The sequence below is a fragment of the Bos indicus x Bos taurus genome, chromosome 5 (assembly GCF_003369695.1).
Source record: "Bos indicus x Bos taurus breed Angus x Brahman F1 hybrid chromosome 5, Bos_hybrid_MaternalHap_v2.0, whole genome shotgun sequence".
In the NCBI taxonomy this organism is placed as follows: Eukaryota; Metazoa; Chordata; class Mammalia; order Artiodactyla; family Bovidae; genus Bos; species Bos indicus x Bos taurus.
The window spans coordinates 42,635,403-42,660,943 of record NC_040080.1 but is presented as its reverse complement, the minus strand read 5'-3'; the positions used below and the strand labels follow the sequence as shown (position 1 = coordinate 42,660,943).

Sequence of the window (25,541 nt, the reverse complement as noted above, 5' to 3'; positions counted from 1 at the left end):
AAAGCAGATTACTCCCAAGCAGCTGATTTGCCACAACACATATCTGGAGAAAGAGTTAAGTCACTCAGTTGTGTCCGACTCTTTGTGACCCCATGGTCTGTGTAGCCTGCCAGGCTCCTCTGTCCTTGGAATTCTCTAGGCAAGAATGCTGGAGTGGGTAGCGATTTCCTTCTCCAGGGGATCTTTTCAACTCAGGGACTGAACCCAGGTCTCCTGCACTGCAGGCAGATTCTTTACTGTCTGAGTCACCAGGGAAGCCCCAAATATCTGGAGAAGGAGTTACTAAATTAACCTTCCTTAAAGTTTTGGGATCTGCTGTTTCTTCATATGAAAGAGAACAAAGCATTGTCTCCCAAAATAAAGTATACAAACTTCATTCTTCTTTCATTAAAAGAATACTTCCTTTCTTAGGAATAGGCATTTCCTTCATGTTGGTATGTTTCTAATCTAAGTCAGCTAAGCATATCCTCCTGTCAAAATAACCTTAGAAAAGATTACAAGTAGGAGTGATGATATTAAGAAAAAGAGAAAATGGATAAAGTTGATACACATTTCTTAATAAGAATGTGTAGAAATGTCAAGGCAAAGCATTCAGTTTTTAGTTTGAATAAGTGCTCACTTTGAGTAAATATATAAATCATAGAAATTCATAATGTTTTTTCTTTTTTTGTAAGTACAAATCAATATAAAATACAGAAAAACTGCTCAGACTGATAAAAATGTAGCATAGATGAAATGAATGAAAGATAACCAGTTTATTTACTAGAAAGAGTTATACATTAAACCATATTCAGTTGGCAACATAAACCAAGATAAAAGAATTGATGTATTGGCCTCAGTTATCTTCTTAGCACTGTAGTGCCTTTTCCAACCATTGAGTGCATGATCAAATACAAATACAAGCACATATTGTATGGATTCTCCCGTGAGACAGTCACTTAGGATTGTCAACAACAAAAACCTTTAAAAGGACAAGCAAAAATGAATTCATAAAATAACTGTTTGGATTTAAACACATTTGTCTTCAAGAACAAGTTTCCTTTGAAATTCGAATTTTAAAAAATAATTAGCTACTAAAGAGTTTCTTAGGTCAGATTTTTAGTCATGTTTTCATATGGTATCATTATTCAGTGGAAACACTTTACATCATTTAACACTGAAAGGGATAATAACAAAATTGCAATTAAATGCAGGATCATTACAACAATAATCATACAGTATACAAATCAGGGTTGGTCATACATTACACAAGTGTTAATACTGGGAAGAAATACAATGCCAGAATTATGTATGGTTCATCACATATGCATATTCATGCAAATAAAAACACTGTGTAGATTACCAAGATGTCATAAAATATTTTCAAGGAATTGTTTAATCAGTGCTAACAGTCAAACCATTGAGCTAAAAACTGTGACAATAATATTAAAATCATTTACTTCCTCTAAGATTTGGTGCACAATCATATCTCTGAAGTCAAGCAACAAAACAATTCATTCTTTGTCTCCATTATCATCAAATAATGATTTGTCAACAAAATGGTGACATTTCTGTTTATAGTTCTCTGATCTTTGTTTTAAAATGACTTTTTAAAGAGAAAAACAGTCACACTAGAAAGCATCAGATTTACTTCTCAGTGTTTTCATTAGAGAACCATAACAATAATTCTGACAGAAAAAAAAGTTTAAAATGTATTCTCAACCAAAGTTCTACAGCAATTAAACTTCAATCACGGAAATAATCTGGCTCTGCAGTTTGTCCAGGCTTCGGTTTAAATAGGGCAAATTTTAAATAACTCCAGAGGAAAGGGATAAAAATACACTGAGGAATAGAGCCATGCATTTCAATATGGGAAGGAGACCAGATACAGGTTAACAATCTCCTTACGTTCCTAACGAGAGGTCACAAGAGAAATAAGACTTTCTATAATGTCTGTATTATGAATATGGGAAAGCTTACATGATGTGAAATATCTCATGCAACATTTTACACAGTAGACTTCTATGCACTCACATCCTTACACTAAAGGCAGTTAATTGCTGCTCTTCTTTGTAAGCAGAATATTATTTCTGGAAAATTCTTGATTGGGGAATATATCTTAATACTGAATATTTTTTTAAGTTATTCTTTGAGTAAGAAGGACAAAAGAGATGTTTAGATGACATTTTTCAGATGTAAACAAAAAAGAATCAGGATACATATACCACATACTGTGGTAGTTAATGGCATTTAAATAAAGATGAATTAAATTACAGATACAATTCATGTGGGGGCATTATTACAAACAATTATTATGGAAAAGATCACTCGGGAGTTAGATTGGTCTTGTATGTCCACAGAAATTGATTTTAAAGTAAAAACTTGTTAATCAGTATCAGCATTGATCATGCTTTCTATCACATCTCCAATTTAATAGCTTTTTGAAGAATTATGTTCTCTTTACTGAAAACATGTTGTAAATTTTTTGCAATCTTAAATATAAGGACTATTTAAAATCACTCTGGTTTATAAATTAAAAAAAAAACATGGAGGGAGGGCAAATTTTTAAAATTTATCCTAAGAGTTCCTTTTGAGTCTAGTTCTTCTTTATGATATTAATGCAGTGGCCTCCATGGGTTGAACCAGCACAGTTCCTTGGTGGAAATCCATCAGCTTCCCATAGTGTGTCTTTCTGAGATACAGATTATGTTTTTTGGCTGGTTAATTATAATTTGCCATTCTTAACCCAGTAGAAAATATATTTCATGTCTTCCTTTTCATATTTTATAATTTCCAATTGAGAATTATAAGGACTTTATTTAAAGCAGAATATCAGAAAATGTCCACATTTGTAGTTGATTTATTTGAGTGATGTTTCATGCTTGTTTGAAACAGAAAGACTATCAATACAGGAACATTTTCTAAAGCATGGGAAAAGCAAATATTTTAAATTGAAGATTCTTTTAAGAAAAGATAAAATTTGAGAGGCATTTGTTCCCCTGAGGGGTTGCATACCTATTTCTGAAATATTCCTGAGGACATTTGTTTTTTTAGACTCTGACAATTGAGGCTTTTTTATAGTAAAATTACTACATTCTTTAAAGATATTATGAAATATAGCTGGAAGGAAAAATAACACCAACAACTCTGTTTTGTTTTTCACCAAATGTTTTGGAAAAATTAAGATTGCTATCCTATTAAGGGACAAAATATTTCAAGTCTAACCAGTATAACTTTAATGTACTTTTTAAGTTTTAAATAAAAGCAGCAAAAAATTGTGGAATTCCAGAATTATCACACATTATCATAAGATATCTTGCCACAAAACTTAATCCTTACTAGACAATCAATAATATTTAATTCTCAACCAATAATATTTAATTCTTAAAAAACAAATCTTCCTTATGAATATCAATTTCACTGACAAATTTCCTACTGTTAAAAATCTCTTTCCCAGAGTGAATATAAATGCTTCACAGTGATGATTGTTTTTCTTATTCTAGACTTAGTAGTAGCCATAGTGGGTGCCTATCCCTTATTAACTTTTCTTGAAGATCACTACATACCTCTTCTTCTTTAAGCTAACGTATAATCTTTATAAATAGGTCTTTTCTTAATTATTTAATAACTTTCCATTTTCTCCACGTCCTCCAAATTCTTCTTATTGAAACAGAACTGGATATGAAAAAAGGATCTGATGAATCATGAATTGATTGGAAAGATTAATTCTAGGGTCCTGTATACCCCTGTGCACCCAGACCAAAGGCAATTTATTGCTCCTTTTTATTTTTTTACCTAGGAAAAATTCTCAATAGGAAAGCATTTCTGAATTCTAGTCTTTCCAGTATGGTAATTGTGCTTACTTTTTAAAGTCTTGCTAGTTATTTTTAATCTTTGCCCACTGTGTTTGTAATAATTAGCCAGTATTTTCATTATAGTTCTATAGTTGATTTTTCTACCCCAAGTCTGTCTTCAAGTAGCCTTACTGAGATTCATTCTTTTTTTATTTTCACTAGTTCTTCAGTTTTCCAATTTCCTTTTAAATCCTGATGTTTACAGGTACTGATTTTTATCAATGCTACACATATTTGGTCATTTTAAATGCCTATAAACAAATATAGATATGGCTCAGTTTAAACTATACTAAGTGATGCCACAATTTAAATACATGGAATTCTCTTAGGGACTATTATCTATTTTTGTGCTGAAAATGAGAAATTTATTTCCAAATTTCTATATCTTTTTGGCAAAATTTGCTAAAATTAATATTTTTATAGAATTGCTATTTCAAAACAAGCATTTCCCACTCTATTAATATAATGAATTGAAACTAAACTAGTATGTAATAGGATTAATGATAAACTTTTATTGGAAGAAATAAATGTTTTGTCTATGACCCAGCTTTTCAGCTGGTCACAAATACAGAGTGGGGAAGCACAAATGCCCTGTAGTTACACACAGACGATACTTACTGCTGAATTCCCTGTACCACCAATGAAACTGAGGAGGCAAAATAGGAAAATGTTCTGAGGTACTTTTTAAAAAGGCATATTTTCCCCCAGGCACAGTTTTTATTAAAAGTCAACTTAGCAGCTATGCCACTTTTCAGGTCCAAACACATGATACTTGAAAAAAAAAAGCAGGGGTAGGGGTTGGGGAGCTTCCTTTAATTGAACTCTAATAAATCCATGCTGTCTCACTAAAACTAGTACCAGGCAGATACAACACCAACAAAATAAAGAAAATGTTTAGGAACAGCAAGTCAGTGCAGGTGGAAAGAGCAAAAGGTTAGGTTGCCATGATCAGGGCTTTATGAAGATTTGTTTCTTTTCCCATATTTTAACCTGAATCTCTATTTGGATAAAGATTTTCAGCTACTGCAAGTTGCATAATAAATGACACTGTTGAAAATAGCACACATGTAAGGAACTCAAAATCTCTTGGTGGCTTTGGTAATAGTGACCTCTACTTAAAAGGTGTATGACTGATAGAGCTCCTGCTCTGTGCTTTAAGACTTGCCGACTGGCTGGCACCTTTGATGGGTCACCCTACCAGTGCTCCGATACCTCCACGCAGTCAGCTGAGTGACTCCTACTGGGTCATCATTATTAAAGCCCTGCATTGTTAACTATCTTTTGTTAACAGTGAGGATTGCTTTTGTTTTAAAGAGAAGTTACAGATATCATTACAGGAAAAGGTCAAACCATTATGGATTTAAACAAGTTAAGGCTACCTGACTAGACAAGGAATCAGGGCTAGGAGCAGGTGTGTGGGCAGCACTTGATATAAGGAGCCCAAGAGTATTAGACCTTTCAGCTCAATTAGCTGTTTTCCTTGTTTGTCAGATTATGTGCAAAATAAATTTTGCTGTGAAAATCCACTGCCTTAAATTAAGTCATAAAAGTTACCCAGCAGAATCTGTAAATTAACTAGGAACATGAAGTATCTCAATATAATATAATGATTGTAGGCACCTGAGTGTTTGTCAAAAGTAGACAATGAGCTAAGGTTTATTACCTCTTGTTTTTTTGGCAAGGAAGATTCATTATGAGAAAAACTAACAACAACAGAACATACAATTTTAATCAAAATTTGAACACTTTCTGGGTAAGTTAATTAACCAAAGGCTAAGTTACATCTGTATATGTATATATTTCCCATTTATACTTGATATCTTATAGCAGGAAAGACTCCTAATAGGACCCTGAATTTGGGAGAAGTAAAAAAAAAATTCTGGTCATTAAATAAACACACCATTTTTTCCCATCATGTTATTTAGCCTTCTTTAACGTTATTACATACGCTCACACACACACACAAAGGAGCAGCACCAGTGCGTCTACTTATCTGCCGTTAAAAAAAATTAAAGATGCCGTCAAAAGTTGAATAAGTCAATGAACCATAACATAGTCTCTTTTTCAGATTTACTTAATAACGTCCAATGACGAATTCGAGTTAAAAAACAAAACAAAAACAACCCAGCGGTCAATGAGCTACTGATTAGAAAGTAAGTGCATAAACAGTATCAGTGTAGCAGCAAAATACAGTTATTGTTAACATTCCGATGCACCTCGTTTATCATTTTGTGCAAGAAAAATGACCAGTCTGGCCAATTCCAGATTTCAAACTAAATTAAAACTCATACTTAATTGAGCATATTATGCATATCTTAAAATAAATGATGTTCACCTCTCACAGAAATGATTTTTACAGACATATATATGTGGCAAGTAAAGTACAAAATAAATATCAATGACCAAAAAATTAGAATTAACTTCTATAGCTGAAATTGAAGTATAAGGAAAGATGATTTTACAATATATGTATTTTACATTGTCTTAGGTCTCTCTTATGCTATCGAGGTAAAGCCAGCCATCTGAGATACATATTTCCTGTTTCATTTTATTTTGATTTAATTTAACTGTAGCCATTTGATTACAGAAGTTTATCTGTGATTTAGAGAAACCATAAAGCATTTTGCTACACTGGAGTCTGTGCTTTGTGTTATTCTTCCCAACTTCCTCTTATCTTCCAAAATGATGGCCATTAATGCAATCAAACATCTAACCAACGAGAAGAAACCAGCCGCTGGATCTTGGGCAGTATCCTGTGTATGGCTACGAAATGTTCACCACAAGTGTTTGTCCGCGGGAGATGAAGACTAGGGGTAAGGAGGCTTGGAGAGACAGTGGAGAGGGGCGCACTGCGAGCTGGAATGTGGCTGCTCATCAGGCAGAGCTACGTCAGGACTGCAAATGAGAAACAAGCATGTCAGCGAGAGACAGATTAGCAAGGGGCTATGCACAATGGTAACGGTTCGACAGACATTATTTTCACAGGAATTTTGCACAGAAAATGGCCTAAATCTAAAGCATGCCAGGACAACTGTAGATTAAAAAAAAAAAAAAAAAAGCCCCCCAGAAGAAAAATGAAACATGTTAGGGAAACAACATATGAACTCCTTCCCGCCAGTCACTGTTTTCAATTTCTGCACCCAGTCATTCCCCTAGGTCTCTGGGTTAGTTGCAAGATTAGTTCTTTTCAAAATTTAATGATTATATAGCAATTACCTGGGAGTGATTCTGATACAATAGGTCTGAGGTGGGACCTGAGAAACTGCATTTCTAACAAGGTCCTGGGGACATGGACCTACTGAACCAAGGCTTCTGAGGATTCCACAGTTCTCAAGTAGATCCAGATTCAGTAGAACTAATTTGCCTGTGGAAGTCTAATTTGCTGTAAGGGTTCCCTCTACCTGTTTTAGCTTGGTGGTATAAAGATGACTGAAGAGTAACTATATGATGCATATGGTTGTTCCCACATGACCACTTCTGAGAGCCTCTAGTTTAAATGAACACAGAAATGCTCAGGCTCATCAACGGCTTGATGAATAATATTGCAGCATAAGGATGCAAAATCATTGAATTTTCTAAGGTAATATTACAAATACATTTGGGTTCAGAACTTTTAAAATGTGACTAATGGGGGAAAATCACATTATGGGGAATTTTTTCAATTGAAAAAGACTGGCATTTTTCTAAAACTTTGCTTTTTTCCTTTATACTTTGGAACTCAGTACCACAGAATAATTTCTGCCAGGAGTGTTATTTGAGAAAGCTATTCTAGGTTTATTATTGTTATTTATTAACTTAATCATAAAGCTAATATAATCATTCAAGTCATTAAAAATTAGCATTAACAGTTTTTATCTTTGCTTTTTCATGTATATCTCTTGAGTTTTAATACAAAATCATAATTATGTACAATACTACTCTACTTCGGGTCTCTCTCCCAAAAATCTTTGAACTCTTATAAATGTAGTTTAAATGGAGATATACTCTTCTGCACTTGTTAGGATAACCAGTGATAAAAACGATTTTTCTTATCTATTTTTAAAATGTGGTAAGTAAACATGGGAGAGCTAGAGGTTCAACATGAGGACTAAGAAAATACTGCATGGCAGGATGTTTCCCCCATCCTCAGATGACCTGGAAATAGAAAGGCAGACTTTCCCATGGACCTGAGTTTCTTTCTGTTAAGTTTGCATGATCTAAAACAAGCTTCTTTTTAGGGAAGGAAACATATTATTCAGCATAAGTTATGGCAAGTAGCATAAGGTGGTCACATCATACAAGAGGGATAAGTGTTTGAAGACCCATGGAGTTCAATAATCTTCTGTATAAAGGAAGGCAAGCATTTCTGTTTGACCTGGTGAGGTGTATAGTGGCAGCGACTTCCCCAGTGTATCATACGGTAAAGCGTCTGCCTACAATACGGGAGACTAGGGTTCAATCCCTGGGTTGGGAAGATCTCCTAAAGAAAGAAGTGGCAACCCACTCCAGTATTCTTGCCTGGAAAATCCCTGGTAGGCTACAGTCCATGGGGTGGCAAAGAGTCGGACACGACTGAGCAACTTCACATTCACACACAGGTTACAGCTCACTTGGCCCAACACATTATGTTGTTCATGATAATTAAAATTCTTTTTCATTATTTCTGATTTCTTAAAGTGACAGGTTACAAATATTTCATATTATACTATTACTATTTTTAACTTGCACAAAATATAATTGTACTGTGTATTTTATGTGACAGAGGCATATTTTTGGCTTACAGATTAAGGAATCACTTCTTGAATATAAATACTGTATTTGATAAATTCTAATCAAATAATTTAATCATAATAATCATAATCACTTAATCATAATAAGTTCTAATCATTTAGTCAAACTGGTTCTCAAAAAAAAGAAAAAGAAGCAAGGTGAAGTAAAATTAAACTTAGAAAGATTCCTCATTAGCCTTTCCATTTCTTATCTAACTGAAACACTTAAAACAGTAGCTTTCTCCACTCTGCCCAAGCAAGTTAGAGAGATTATGAGAGATTGCAGATTTCTGTCTTGAGAAATGGTTAGGTACTAAGACTGGTTAGTAGTAATTAAAGATATTGAGAACACACTGTAGGCCAGGCCTGTGCCTCCCTGAATCCTCCCAATATCCATTCTCTTTCTCACTTTACAAGTAAAGAAATGGAATCTTAGCCAGCAAAAGCAACTTCCAAGATTACACAGCCAGTAGGTATTAGAAGTGGGAACCAAACCCAGATAATGTGACTGCAGAATTCATTCACTCACTGAACTTCTGTCGTGCTCCTGGCACTACCCCAGCCTTGGGTGGGGTGAAGGTGCTTTTCGGAGAACGACTAAGTTTAGAGCCCATGTTCTTCTGCCTTACAAACAGAGAATCCCACTGAGGTGGATTTGAACATTTATAATTATATTCAGTTACTTAGTAATTGAAATTGCTCTACAGTTGGCTGCTGTTATTAAATAGCATTTGTATGTTAGTGAAGAACTTTCCTGAAGTAAAAACCTTGTTGCTGGAAGGGGTGGGAACAGCAGGCCGAGACATCAGTTGGAAGACACTGGCTTGGGGCCTATTTAATCACATACTTTCTCCTGCTAACTTGATGTTCCACTTAAATAGCTGGCTGCCCAACTGCCTCAGAGACCGAGTCACACTGGGGCTTTGGCTGCTGCTGCTTGTGGAAAGCATCTGCAGCTCTCAGCTCTAACCCTTGACCAACATGCAGCCTGCTACTGATGTCTACTCCTCAGACACACATGGAAGTACGTCTGGGCCTGCCCTTACTCAAAAGAAGCCTTGCTCTGGGAGAAGAGCAACAGTCATATTAAAATAAGGAGAGAACAACAAGCAGGCTATAAAAGCCCCAGCCAGATTATAAAAACTAGATACCATCAGAGGCAAATAACTGGAGATGAAGGATTTCAAGAAAATGTTTAGGTCTTGATGGGGTGCTCTGATGCTTGTGTCAAAGTTTGGCCATGAAATTTACCATGAAAGTAAATTCATGATGTATTTGCAATGCTTTCATTGGAATAGAAATTGTTTAGCTTACTCTCCAGGTTACCATCCAGGGAGTCTGTAGATTTGCCTTTAAAATTGTTTAGTGAATCTTACATAAAGGCACTATCACTGAAAATATTCTTTTTTGAATGCCAATTACAAGGTTCTCTTCATCTTTCGATTTCAGTTTCACTGAGAGTACTGAGTGGACAGAAAACGGAAACACTTTCGTAAAGTTGTCTTGGAACAGACATTAGATATGCTTTATACTTTCCTAATTGTTTGCCTGAGTAATATATTCTAAAGCAAAAGACAAACAACTCAAGGTTTTATGTTTTGAAAGGTAATGAAACCCTGGACTAATCCAAGGATTTACTCACAGAAGGAAGCTGAAGGCAGCCTGTAGTCTACCTGTTAGTGACCAGTAAAATAAATTCTAGCTCTCTTGTATTTTCAGTGGGCACATGTGAACTTCAGGAATCCAATGTGTGTTTGTATAGTCCATGTTTGAAATAAAATGTGGCAAGTATAATTATATATAAGACGTCATCATGTGGGAAAGGAGAGCTTGGGGTCTGTGGAACTGACATGCGGCTGGGTGGGAAAGTAAGGACGTCTGAATTTACCTGACAGCTGGGCAGTCTTGCCTCCCGGCTAGTTGTGAGCACTGTGGCGGTACGGAGGCAGCAGGCTGCTGACAATCTATAAGAAACTGATAAATTAGACATGTATACAGAGATGGCAGAGCAACGTGTTAGTAACAGTAACTTAGGCAGTTGCCTGAGAGATTTAGTGAGGAATGTGTAGTCACACAGAAACATCTGAATTAAGCTTTTTTCCCCTGAATGATGCCAATAGAGAAGACAAGGCTTTTTCCTTAATTAAACACAGTATTTAAAAATTAGTGAAAAAAAATTAGTAGTGAAATTTCTCAAGTACATTAGGACATACACAGCCATTCATATTTGATGCTTGGTTACATCTAAAAATAAAAGATGTATTAACATAATGAAAGATCCTCAAGTTCTAAACTTGAACATGGTGGTAGTTACTTGCTTAGCATTTAGATTTGCTATTCCAAAATGTTTTATATTCAGATAGCTGACTTTGTATTTGGACACACAGGTATATCGAGAAAAGCATGCAATACACACTTTTCTATGATTAACAGAAGGATATCTGAGAAGAAAATTAGCTTCACAGTTTTCTGAAAATAGATTTTATTTACCAAAAGTAAGACTTGTTAGTTAGAAGTCTTAGAATGTTTATTTTATTATATTAAGTTGTTAGTTACTTGGATTGATGGAGAAAGCTAATCTGAATGATAAGTCTTTTATTTTTGTCTTCTGAAAATCACATAACTCACATTAGGTTGACAAATCACTAGCTGTTAAAAGTTCATTCTTTAGCTGATCAGTTATGTTACTTATCTACTCCAAGAAAGACTGTGTTCTGAAATAATCAAAGAGCAGTCTGTTTGCTGATGTACTATAATCACCTGCTAAGCTAGTTAGAAATGCATACATTATATTTCTGCAAAAAGATTTTGCAGAAAAAGTTCAAATTAGAACAAAAACTTTCAATTATTTTTAATTGCAGAATTTCTTCTTACTAATTGCTTAGACTATGTATCTTTCCCTATATGTTATATAGGTAATAGTTAAGCCAAATTAATTACAAATTCTGGATTTAAAGTCTTGAATTAATGAGCTTTTACTGAAATTTACATTCAAAGGCTTGAATCTAAGCACTACTTGTTCTAAAGTCAATATATTCTCTATTACAACAAAACTTGCTTGTATAACTCGGAAATATCAAAATTCATGATGCTTTTATAGAAGACATTGCAAATACACTAAATGTCTGTGATGGAAAGTAGAAAATAAGATAGGCTTGATTTAAATTCATTCAAGAGAACATCACTGAAGAGAGAGGACCTTTTCATAAACTGGTCTTGGTTCCAGAGTAACTTATTAATTACTGTTTTTTAATAGGGAGTATATCTGATTAGTTGAGTAGCTGTTGTTCAGATTATCATACTCAGTAAAAGTCTTTCAAATATAACAAATATTTCCATTTTCTTAGCTTTGGCAAATTCTTTTCATTTTTTTAAGTCTTTGTTTTTCCATTTTGCAGCTTGATTAGCTCAATGATTCCCTTTTGTAGAAACTCAGGAGTCTTAAAGGATGAATTCCTTTATGCGCTTTTCATTTTTTTCAATAGCCATGATAAAGGATAATTTTAGACAAAGTTGTACAAATTTAGACAACTATTTTAATCTCGCCAGCAGACCTAAGTTAAACAGATGTATGCTGCCCTCTTATGTTACATTTGAGTAAAGGCAATAAACAAATACGAACACTTGGGAGTCTAGCTTGCTTTTTCCTATTGCCAGCTCTTCATCTGTGGAATGGCAAGCCTCAGAATTAGAGTTTTTAAATGGTTTAAATTCTATCTCTTATTTCTGTAAGATTTTCCTTTTTTTTTTTTGGTTAATACAGTCACAGACTTTTGTTCATTTGAAATATACTTTGTGATGAAATTCAGAAAACAGGCAAGCAGGACCACAATGCACCCTCTTAATGAACTGTTTGATATGTGGTGGATATTTCTTACATTTGTAGTGAATATAAGTTTTCCCCTCTTTAGAAATTATATTGCCTCCAGCTAATTATTATTTTGCATTTATTATTTACAAGTACTTAGCTAAGTGTTATACTTAAAGAATTAAAAACAAATTCCATAGATAAGGTGGTAAAAGATTTTAAAAAGAAATCTGAAAAATAATTAATTGCTCTGACTCAATTGTCTTCTGAATTCCTCTTCTGTGATCAACAATCCTCCAATCGTGGACTCTGCTAACCCAGTTGAACAGCAATGTGTGTTTAGCATGTACTTTGAAAATGAAAGGGGAGGTTGGGAGGTTGAGAAAATCCCTTCCAGCTACGAGATGCTGTGGGCTTTACATGATCTCATGTGTTCTTTGTAGGTTCTACTCTGGTAGACCTATTCACAAAGGAACTAGGCCTCACCTCATTGCTTTTGAGGGCACAGAAGATTAGAATTATGTGATTTAAGGAGGAGGAGTCTCAGAACATCGCAAGTCACTGCTGTCATCGGGGGCCACCAGAATTTGTTTCAACCATTCAGCAATTTAGTTACTAAACTCCCATTGTGTGTCTGCAACTGTTAGGTGGTAGAGATAAAAGGAAAACAGAAGATATGGTCCCTGGTCAATTGAGAAAGACAAGCACATTCAACAAACAAAATAAAGTGTCATGATGACGATGATGATGATGAGATGGAGTGGTGGTGGCAGCACCTGGTAGTACTCATTCATTGCCTACCATGCACCAGGCACTGTGTGGGCGCTTAATATGTGTGCTCTCCCTTAACCGTGTTTTATTAACCACAATTTGTGGATTACAAAACGGGGAGAAACAGGTTAAATAACTTGCCAAAGTTCACTAAGAGGTGGAGCTGGAGTTTGAATCCAGGATTGAATGATCCAAGGGCTGAGTTATATTTTGAGACACTTCATTGCATTGTTCCCCATGATAGGGAAAAGTTGGGCTCTCAGAGCAGAAACAATTCACTAATCTAAGTAGTCAGGAAATGCTTCTTAGAGGTTGTGATATCTAGGTTGTACACCTAGAAAAGAAATTAGTTAAAGAATTTAGCAACTATAAGCTGTTTATGGCCTCTACTAATAGTAATACAATATTTTACAAAATTAAAGTGTTTACTTGAAATGCCCAGAATTTGATAACACTGAACATTTACATTATAAGGCTATAGGCCTGAGAAATGTCACAAAACTGAAGAGATTGTTAGTGCCTCAAGGGTAGAGATGAATAAGGGATATTATTGTTTAACACGTCTATATGTCCTGATATACATATGAACTTATTTGACATTCCTCCATAAACAAAGCCTCCAGTAGAAAGGAAGATAGAAAAGGGGAGAAGGAAGGAAGGAAATTATTTCATGAATCAGTATGATGTTACTTCTCCTAGGAACTGTATATAAGTTTTAAATCTTAGCAACACTCTGCAGTTGTTATTTTCACTATTCCTATCATGAGGAAAGTAAGTATTTTTGATCTATGGGACTATATTGAAATCTCTTATCTACTGAGAACTATTTTTTCTTTACATTTTTCATGATCTCTACCACCAAAAACAAATACAGAACTTGGCATCATGGTAGGTTCTCCACAAACATTCATTGATTTAGTTAATACATGACCACCTGCTAGGAAGCGGCTGAGCAAAGATATAGATTTTTCTGATGTTAAGGCTTATTTTCTACTCACTACTCTGGTTGTCTCTCTGATTGATGCCAGCTACCTCTATACTCACTACTCTGGTTGTCTCTCTGATTGATGCCAGCTACCTCTAGAAATACCTCTAGATACCTCTGGCATCACCGATTCAATGGACATGAACTTGGGCAAACTCTGGGAGAGGGTGAGAGAAAGGGAAGCCTGGCATGCTGCAGTCCATGGGGTCGCGAAGAGTTGGACACGACTTGGCAACTGAACACCACCAACCTCTAGAAAATATCAGACCCATATTGCCAAAGAAACATAAGAACTTCATTAGACAATTGACAGTAATTTGAAGGCAGCTAGTTACCTCAAAAACACAAAGAAAGATAAAAGGTACAAGAATGAGGATAATATCTAGTTTCTATAAAGAGGTGGCTGAAAGTGGGGAATTTCATTGGCAGGAAGGAAAGTCTTGTCATATGGTTTTCCTTGAGGTATCTACCATTTTTAAACTCTTTCATGCAGTTTAGAACACCAACCAATTTTCTAAAAGTCAATACCTTTGGGAGTCCATGAGCCCACTGACTGTTTGGGAGGGCCTCTCGACGAAGGAGGCTAGGAACACCTCTATGTTTTCGGCCCCATGTGTGCCTCAGATGGCAGTGAGAGGAGTTGGTAAGGACATTGTGCAGCTTCAGGGGTGGCTTCCTACAGCCAGGATATTCTGATGGGGGCAGAGCAGCAGCTGCTTGTGGCTGGCAGTTTCCTACAGAATGGCCTGCACTCCAGTGCCTGGTTTTCCTGACTTGAGAATTAATGCATCCTTGCTATTTCATGAGGTATTTTCAATACCACATCTCCTTCCCTCATGACCATACACTGTGTCAGATGCTTCATACTTTCCCCTGGAATGATTTCTATCTCCTGAGTTTTCCTCAGGCTAAATAATTCAAGTTCTTCCTCAGAGGACATAACCTCCCATACCCTCCTCTTTGCTCTCTGACCATGCTCCAGGTTGTGTACAATCTTCTAAAACTGAGGTGCTCAGAGAGGAAACCATGCACAGTAAGATGTAACAGCTTGACTGGCGTGGCAGCATCCTGCCTCACCTGAGACATTCTGATTCTATTTAAAAACAAAACAAAACAGAAGCCTGCATGACATTTTTTGGGCAGCAACATCAGACTGCCAACTTCACATGAGCTTACTTTGTTTGAAGATGGTGCTGTCAGGTCATACCTCCTCCATTCTGTACTTACAGTGTCAGGAATTCCAATGCAATATTTTATATACTTTTAACTTTATGTTAATTTCTAATAAGTTTTACTTCTTCCTACCTGGTGCATCTCTTAGGTCCTATTCTGTCATCTACCATATCAACTTCCTCTTCCTTTTATTTTTCCTCTCAAGTTAGAAAATGTGACAGTCATGACCTTGATTCTTCTCAACTCTAAGCAGGTGAAGGGTTGAAATAAATATTTTTTAATTCAAGGAAACTCACAGGAAAAGATATACACAAGCACAAATTCTAAATGAAAATCCATACTCCAATTTCAGCTGACTTTCTTTTTAGCAAAAATCAAAGTAGAGTGAAGTTAAAGTGATCAAATCAGTCCTGGAGAAAACAAAATTGATGATAGAATGTGAAATTTGAGTTGGTAGAAAATACAAATTTTTATGCATTGTGTACCAAGGTAGAGACATAAAACTTGCATATCGTATGTTTTTAGTCTCCCAACTCAGGAACTCTGAATATTTGTGGATAATAGCACAAAGGTGTTCTTCACAATTAATTACTGATATACTTATGCACATACTCAGCTCTTAAATGAGGGTTTTAATAGTAATCCACGGGACTGGATAATGGGTACATCACAATTTCCTTCCATTGCCCAGCGATGCTTCTGCAGCAATTTTTTTTTATGGTCTCTTTGCCTTCCTCTTTATTCTTTCTCTTCTGTGCTCTTCAACTTTCCTCCGTATCAGCATAAGATGTAGGTCCATCAGAGAGATCTTAATGTTTAGACTCCCTGCTCCACAAACCAGTAGGTGAGGGACATTGAAGAAGTGAATTCAGTCCTAGCCTCAGCTTTTCTGTTAAGTGAGGACATTAAATATCAATCCTGCAGATCAGGTGAGAGGATGTTTGTGAAAGCATGAAGCCCAGGGCCCATGGGTAAGAACTGGTCATCGAATAACACACGAGGGGCCAAAAGGAGAAGTCAAGATGACCTTGAGATTTTCAGTTTCAAGAAACAAAGTCACTGCCATTAAAACAGAAATTAAAAGGCCAAAATAGACCGTATGATAAAATCATTTCAGCAAGTCTTTGCTCCTTTTATTACATTCATCTAAAATGCTCTTTTCTTCTCTTGGACTGTTCAGAACTAACAAGTTTCAGTTTTTACTCCTGACCACCCCAGAAGGAAGTGTCTGCTTCCTCTAAACTCCAATAGTACTTATCTCATTGTCTTCAGCTTTTGAACACTGTTTTCCTTGCAGTGTATCTGAATTCTTCAGTCATGCTATGCAGTTGACAAAGAAGACCCTGCCTTATAATTCTTTGTTTTCCCACAGTCCTTTACTTTGAGAATTTGCATGTGATGCAGAATACCTGCTAATATACTGACTTTGCCTTCCCTAAAGGATCACTAGATTTGTTTATTAGTTACATTATCAATGTCATTGTGTGATGGGTTGACTTGAGAAAGAAAGAGTACAATTTAGACATTCCTGTCATCATCATAACATCCTCCTAACAAAAGGAATAGGAAAGAGAAAATACTCTCCAACAAAGATTTTAATGCTAGTTTAGTGATATTAGGTGATTAATGATTCTTTAATAAATTTTAAGACTTTGATGTATAAATCTTGAAATTATAATTGCTATTATATAAAATAGGTCAAATAACATCGATACTAAATTATTCCTCACTAAATCTATGAAATGAGTAATAGTGTGTTAGTGAATAAACAGAAAAGTAAATGGGAAAAAGCATCAAAATACATTCTTCTTGTAGTAGTAACTTGAACACTTAAGTAGTCCTATGGATGCCTATACACATAAACTGAAAAAACAGACATATCCAGTAGAGAATTTAAGAAAAAATTAAGATAGAAACATTATATAAAGAAAAATAATGAGAGCGTGAGATAGAAACATTTACATGAATATAAACAGTAGATAGGAAAAGTTGAAATACTTTAAAAAATCCAATGATGAACTTAATGGTACATCAGCACTAGTAAAAATGGATAGCTGTGAACAGCTTTTAACATTTTATAATCAAACACATAGAGTTGGCTATCTCATCCCTTTTTGCCAAATATATCACATGAATTTCTCTGGAAGTACCCACAAATAAAACAATTACATAGTTTCCGGCTACTCAGGAGTGTAGTCTACAATTTATGTCACCAGTCACTTCAGCCTTAACTTTACATCAGTGTTTAACACAGCAAATCCCCTTATTTGTTTATACCCTTATTATAGTTAGAGACAATCATTATTCATTAAAAATTTCCAGGGAAAAAAGCAGAATTGTTGAAACACGTAAAAATATTTCAGTATAGACAATGAAAAAATATGATCTTTAAAAACATATGACTCTTTAAAACATCTGGCTCTGCCTTCATATAAATGACAACTGTGCATAGGTTATCATGCTTAGGGGACAAGCATTAAAATTGTCTTCAACAATACAGGATCAGAGCATGATTTGCTAAAGACAGGGAACATTTATAGGCATTTCAGTGATTATAGAGTAGACAAAAACTTTCACACAGCTTTCCACTTGCTGTCCTGAGGAATATCACATGACTAGCTGATAAAACAAAGCAGTATTAATAAATCTATATTTATTTTGAACCTTGAAAAAGAGAAATATAAAAATGCCCTGCGGTATTGTCAACTTTCTGCTTCTGAATAACTTACAATTAAACCATGAGCATGAGCCTATGTAGGAAGACATGGAAGATAAAGGGGAAGAGGGTAATTAAATACAGTGGCACCAAGAGGTAAAAGTACATTTTGCTTCCAGATTCTTACATCAATTAAGTACCTTTTAGAAAATAACTTTGTTCAGAAATGACCTTCTCAAGAACAGTGTCAGCTGGTACAAAGTTAACTCAGGATGGTGTGATGGTCTGTTCTCATTAAACAATCTCAATAACAGCATGTATCAGATGAAGACCATCTATTCCTTTGAAATGTCAGAATTAATTCATCATCAAAAAGAAATGAGAGAAATAAGTTAAACTACAAACAAGAGCCCACTAAAAAATCAAGTGAAAATATATCCCAAACAAGAAAAATATATGAGACACCACTCAGTAAAATGTGTTTGATTTTCTTATTTTATAGTCATTTCAAAAAAATAGGGGTTCTGTATCAACCTAGAGGGGTGGGATGGGGAAGGAGATGGGAGGGAGTTTCAAAAGGGAAGGGATATATGTATACCTATGGCTGATTCATGTTGAGGTTTGACAGAAAACAGCAAAATTCTGTAAAGCAATTATCCTTCAACAAAAAATAAATTAATTAAAAAAAATAACACACACACACACAAAAATCACACTAGAAAATATTCTGAGAGGTTCAGGGCATCCTCTTCTGTAAAGCAATGGATGAGAAAATTATAGATTTTCACCAATATCAGTTGTTTCTTGGCTTTTTTTTTTTTTTTAAGTAAAGAAGAACTACTTATAACATGTAATCCTCCATATTTGAGGAGGGGGACAACCCAGAAACCCCAAAACTAAACCAAAGTTCCTCACAAGAAAATTAAACCATATGTATAACTTGGTTAAAGGAAAAGCAGTATGTTTAAATATTAAATATTTTTAAAACCCAAGTTTACAGAAGGTGCTTATTCAGCTTTCAAAGAAAAGATTAAAGATCTACAATAGCAAGCTTCCTAATGTAAAAGTACTTATTTGTAGAAAATTGAAGCAAAGCTCTTTCAGAAATAAATCTATTAAAGAAAATAAGGTTCACTCAGGTTTATAGCCAACTTACCTCTTTTTGCTTTTGATGTCAAGTAGTGCATAAAAAGAGAAAAAAATTTATGTTTAACTGATTCTCGGATCATAATGGCTTATTCCATAAACACCTACTCAGAGTAAATGACTATACTATACTTTTTGTTTGTTTGTTTTACAGAATCCTACCAATAGTGGTGGAGCTGGGACTTCCTGGAAAGTCAGAATAGGTATTTAAGATGAATTAAACAACATCCACATTGGGTATCTATTCCTACCCTAAATTTCTAATTTCAGTTCTTATGACTCAAACTGATCATAGGCTGATTTTCCATTGTTAATAAGACAAAATCTTAAGTGCGATGAAGGACTAGGAGGTGAAACTCAATTTAGAGCAAAAATGGACTAGATGAACAGCATTGGAGCAGCAAAACATCCTTAACATGAGGAAAGCATATATCCTTAAACTAAAAAATGTACCAATTATATATCCACCAAAAGCAGGTTTCATTAAAACAACTGTCCTGCTCTAAACCATTATCCTGCAAAGTAAATGCATATAATTTCATATAAAATTTTAAATCATATAAATGCAAATATTTGAAGTTATCAAAGTTTCTTTTAAATAATTAGTTTAAGAGTAACAATCTAACCTAGCCCATCTTTCAAGAACATTCACTGACAATGGAGGTTACATGAGAAGCTCAGCTCAGGAAGCAGTCCCCCTAAAGAACACTTGATTTGTGAATTGGACACACTGAAGTGACATAAAAATAATGTATATACCAAAAAAAAAAAGAAAGAAAGAAAAGAAGACATCTATACTCTAGTAATGAGCATAGCCAAAACAAATTTGGCTCTTATATGTACAGTTTACAAAAACTTTAAATTTGTGATATGGAGAGTATACCAATGACTTCTTTTTTGGCTGAGAGGTGACTATGAAATTAATGGTTATATGATATCTTTATAACTTTACATTTACTTTTTTAGTAAACAATAGAAAGCAATAAACTCAACCGTTTTGTGCTTTTTTTTGTTGTTCTCTCATACCTTTTATGCATAATACACTGGGAAACAGCCAAGAAAACCAAACAAGCATCAGCAGATGGCTAAAGAGAAGGATGTGTGAAAGAAGGCACATACAGCTATGCAAGAGCAAAACAAGAAGGTGGCAGGGTGTTTCACTGTTGTACAACGAATACAGTGCACTGTGAATCTTTCTGGTTGATTAGCTGTATGAGTTCAATGCCTAAGTTCCTTTAAGTAATCTAAATTTAGTAAGTGTAAGGAACTATATTACATAATTTAAAACAAAGGAATAGGAAGTACCAAGTGTAGGCTTTTTGTGAACATCAGAACTGCTTATCGTTTGCACCATGCTCTCAGCCAGAATTAAGCTGCTCCTTCAGACCCTGCCCGACTTGCTCACAGTGGCTCTCAGGGAGCCACTGGAACCAGGTTTAGCGTGCACAAAGGCCACTCCCCAGACTGCTAATGTGCCTCAGAAGAGTCTGATGGCTGCCATGCTGATGAGTACCAGAGAAGGATTTCTCAGTTAAGTCAGTGGCCCTGTAGCCAGTGTAACAATATAGATATACTTTTAGAAACAGAATCTCATATGTTTTGGGAAAGAAAGCAAAATGTTACCACTCTTCAAGAATTCAGCATTAATTCTGAATTAATTCTGAATCTCGTGCCTTGTAGACTCAGATTATAACACTTAGACACTTTAAATTGTACCAAAAAAGTTTGCTGTAGTTACAGTGAGGACAAACAGTAGAATTCAATATCTGATGCCAGCAAGTTGGATTAAATAGTGTGAGGAGCATAGCATAGCTGATGGCCATTTTCCTGGGAATACAATGAGGGGGAGGCCTTACTGGCCATCACAATGGAGTATTGTACATTTTCTTTGCCTATGGAGGGCTTTGGGATCTGAAGGCAGGGCCTGCCAATGGCAGACAGTTATACACATGACTCCCTGGTGCAAAGGATACCAAAGAAACCAAGGGTTAACTGCTGTAGGTAAGTAATTGATTGTAGTCTGGTAGAACAAAAGCTGTTCTCTGATTTACAGGTGAGGAACGTGCATAGTAGAAGGTGGTGAGATAATGTACAGTTTTAATATTCAGTATCTGGACAAGTCTGTCCTTCGGTGGCAGAGGTTGGTCACTTCCGTGAGTCTGCTTGCAGACCTAGGTGCTTATCTCTTTGGAGTTTCCTGCCTGCCTGACGATACTTTGTAGTGAGCCAGAAGTATCATTTGGGCAGGGTCAAGGAGGGATAATCACCTACAATGTCATGGGCCTTCCGTGTGTCTCCCCATTATTCCTCCAGACTTAGCCCCCTTCTGGAGGCTTCTCTCTTCACACCACATGGGTGAATTCTGGCGGACACAAGCATAATGTGATCACTTTTGCCCTAAATATGTAATAATTAGAAATGTCAAATAAGTATATTTTTTTTCACTTAATGGGTATATTAGAGAAAGATTGTAGTTATTTTCCCTTGAGGATTTTAATTAAAAATTTTAAATTTCCATGGATTTATTAAAATATTAATAAAACTTAGAAGGCTGTAAAGCATAATTATACTAAAAGACTTATATGACAGTTATATTAAAAGAGTCAACATGGATTGAAAGTATGATCTAATTTAATAGGTACATTCCTATTACAGTGTTGGTTTTCATGTTGATCCTCAGTAATTAAGTTATGCCATCATTTTATCATAACTTATTTTGCTTACGATGCTTAGGTTTTGGATATGCAATCTTTTAAGAATACACAAGTTCTGGATAGTGTACCTGACAGAGGAGGTAGGAGAAGACAAAAACCAAAAATAAAACAAAGATGCTGCTAGAACTGTGATCATCAAATGTTCCGTTCATCATTGCATTATTTATTGAGTGGCTCCAATTTGTACCATGGAATGGTTTACTTAGTATTGTCTTTATCTTCTCTTTTATCCTGGAAATAGGAAAACACATGGAATACACCTTGGAAAAGTCTGATGTGTTTTCAGTCTAAATATGAATTAAATGCTGCCATTTAAAATTGGCAGGAAATATTTTCCAGGCACTCCTTGCTTTGAATAAATAACATAGACTTTTTACAAGCTTGATTACATACACACACACAAATTAAGCTGTTTTTACTATTTCAATAATATTTAAAAGTAGGGTTTCCTAGGATATCTAAACAATAGGAATTAAATTCTTAATGACAAGGACACCTAGTAAACAAAGGAGATGTACAGAGAAGGGTACACAAACATTTAATACATATCTATTTGAAAGAATATTGCTACCAGAGACAAATAAAGCAGAATCAATTAGTAACAACAAACATTTGTCCCAATATTTCATTTTAAAAGAAAATCAAAACATGATACCTTAAATCTTATTTGAAAATTAGATGTTAGTGATTAGATTTCAGTGTAGAAATTACATCTAGTTGGAGCCATTGGTAAGTAAGGTCTATAACTGCAATGTCTAATACAGAAGCTACTAGCCAAATCTGGCTATTGGGCACTTGAAATATGGCTAGTTCAGATTGAGATGTGCTGTCAGTGCAAAATACACACTGCATTTCAAAGACTGAGTCAGAAGAACAGATGCAAAATCTCATTAATAATTGCTTCTACTTATTCCATGTTACAATCACAGTATTATGGACATACTGTGTTAAATAAAATATATTATTAAAATTAAGTTTATCTGTTTCTTTTTCCTTTTTCTCACATGGCTACCACATTATTAAAATTGAATAGCTTTGGTCTAGAATGTGAAACATTCTTGTAGCTGTCATTTTATTGTTTGGCAAGATGTATTTCAATTCTACACATAAAGACATTTCAAACTTTCTTAAAGGGTTCAAGCATATCTTCCTTCTCCTCCAGACATCTAGTTAAAAATAAAAAAAAGATGAATAGTAATATGAAAGGAGAAAGAAGCCAAGATAGATTAAGTGAAAAACAATAGTATACATAATGATGTTTGTGGTTGTGCCAATGTTATTGTAATGCATATATAAAATACATATATGTGATTATATATGCATATATTTACATATATTTGCTTGTATATGCGCAGAATGTTTCTGAGAGGATACCCAAGTTTGGCTGGGCACAGTTGTGGCAGAGAAAACTACTTTCTATTTGTATACTCTTTTGTAATTATACCTTTTCAATTTTGAATAACCATTTTCTATTGAAAAATATACTTGAAAAATATAAAACATAAAATGGAATAAAAGAAAGTAATAAGTAAGGAAAGCCTATGTATTTATACATAGCCTTCTGGTGTGTATTACATGGGTTCATACATTTTTGCTCTGTAAAATGAATATTTTCAGGGAATTCCTTGACAGTCCAGTGGTTAAGACACTGTGCTTCCACTGCAGGGGGCATAGGTTCAATCCCTGGTCAGTGAACTAAGATCCCACATGCTGTGGGGCATGGCCAAAAAAAGTGAGTATTTTCTTATAACTGCCTTGATTTTCAGGCATAATATATTAAAACAACCAAATCAAGAACCTTTAAATGATACATATGCTGCCTAAATTAAACAGTAAGAGAAATGAATAACTCATTTGAAAATTTTCCTAATGCAACTGTTATATAGATCTTTATTACATCACCTACTTTAAACCACATCTGAAATGTTCTATATTTCTGTACATGAAGAATTACATGTAGAGATGATAAACCACAATAAAGCTGTATATTTTGAGATACTGTAGAAAATTTGGATTAATTACCAATTATCCAACAAATTGAGGGCCTACTATGTGCTGGGTACAGTGGAAGATTCTGGGGGTTAAAAGAGACAAGGTTTCTGCCCAAAAGCTTACAGACTTATAAAGGAATTTGTTTTTAATACAAACTTTGTGTTAATCTGTAGTGAGGCATAGAGGGCTAAGCAGCTAATTTGACCCAGTGGAGGCAAGGGATCAGAAAACTTAAAAATTTTGTGCATTTATGCACACAATTTCAAAACTGGTATAAAAGATACATCTAGCTTAAACTCTTTGCAAGAAAAAGAAGGGAAAAAAAAAAATCCTAAAATTCCAAAATATTTTTATATGAAACTAGTTATCTGGATGAAAATCAAAACATTCAGCTAAACTGGAGGATATTTGAGACTTATTTAAACAATGCAAATACAGAGCTATTTGAGAAAGATGAAATAATTTCTTATATTTTTCGGTTTTCCATTAGGTATCTGTCATTATGGGCTTCCCTAGTGGCTCAGTGGTAAAGAATCTGCCTGCCAATGCAGGAGACATGGGTTTGATCCCTGGGTCAGGAAGATTCCCTGGAGAAGGAAATGGGAACCCACCCCAGTATTCTTGCCTGGGAGAGTCCCATGGACAGAGGAGTCTGGCAGGCTATAGTTCATGGGGCTGCAAAAGAGTTGAACACAATTTAGCAACTAAACAACAACATCTGTCATCACATAGATGGACAGAATCTAAAAATGAGATATATTTCTCCAATGACATTCTTTGCACATTCCAACCCAAGACCATTCTATACTGAAAGATTTCTTGCAAAAATGGAATTGCTACTTGAAGAAATACTGAAAGAATTGAAATCCAATGATGTGCACATTTCCACTGTGCAATGAATCAGAGCTAACCCAGAAGAAGAGAGAAAATACTCTTGTAGCATACATGATTCCTTGGTGAAGGAGGCAAGTGAAAAAGCTGGCTTAAAACTCAACATTAAAAAACTATGATCATGGCATCTGGTCCCATCACTTCATGGCAAATAAGAAGGGGGAAAAGTGAGAGCAGTGACAGATTTTCTCTTCTTGGGCTCCAAAACCACTGTGGATGGTGACTGCAGCCATGAAATTAGAAGATGCTTGCTTCTTAGAAGGAAGGCTGTGAAAAACCTAGACAGTGTATTAAAAAGCAAAGACATCACTTCGCCAACAAATGTCCATATAGTCAAAGCTATGGTCTTTTCATTAGTCAAGTACGGATGTGACAATTGGACCATAAAGAGGGCTGAGCACTGAAGAATCAATGCTTTTGAATTGTGGTTCTGGAGAAGACTCTTGAGAGTCCCTCGGACAGCAAGGACATCAAACTAGTCAATTGTAAGGGAAATCAATCCTGAATACTCACTGGAAGGAATAATGCTGAAGCTCCACTACTTTGGCCACCTGATGCAAACAGCTGACTCATTGGACAAGACACTAAAGCTGGGAAAGATTGAAGGCAAAAGGAGAAGAAGGAGGCAGAGGATGAGATGGTTGGATAGCATCACCAATTCAGTGGACATGAACTTGGGTGAATTCTGGGAGATGGTGAGGGACAGGGAGGCCTGGCATGCTGCAGTCCATGGGGCAGTCCATGGGGTCGCAAAGAGTTGGACACAACTTAGGGACTGAACAACAACAACAAGCATAGAAGATTCACTAAAATCTGGAAATCTG

General features: G+C 35.2%; 1 protein-coding gene across 6 annotated transcripts in view; it reads right to left on the bottom strand.

The window, feature by feature from the left end:
- Positions 1-736: 736 nt before the first annotated feature.
- The window catches only part of BICD1 (BICD cargo adaptor 1), a 253,436-nt gene continuing 228,631 nt past the window's right edge, over positions 737-25,541 (bottom strand). The window contains exons 9-11 of one of the 6 annotated variants that reach the window (XM_027541678.1): positions 19,131-19,139; positions 10,470-10,545; positions 737-6,728 (exon numbers count right to left, since the gene is read on the bottom strand). In XM_027541678.1, the coding sequence (XP_027397479.1) occupies positions 6,641-6,728; positions 10,470-10,545; positions 19,131-19,139 (173 nt within the window). In that variant the 3' untranslated portion in view covers positions 737-6,640. The remainder of the gene's footprint in view (positions 6,729-10,469; positions 10,546-19,130; positions 19,140-25,541) is intronic. The other 5 variants (XM_027541681.1, XM_027541679.1, XM_027541682.1 and 2 more) reach the window with 5 other exon arrangements.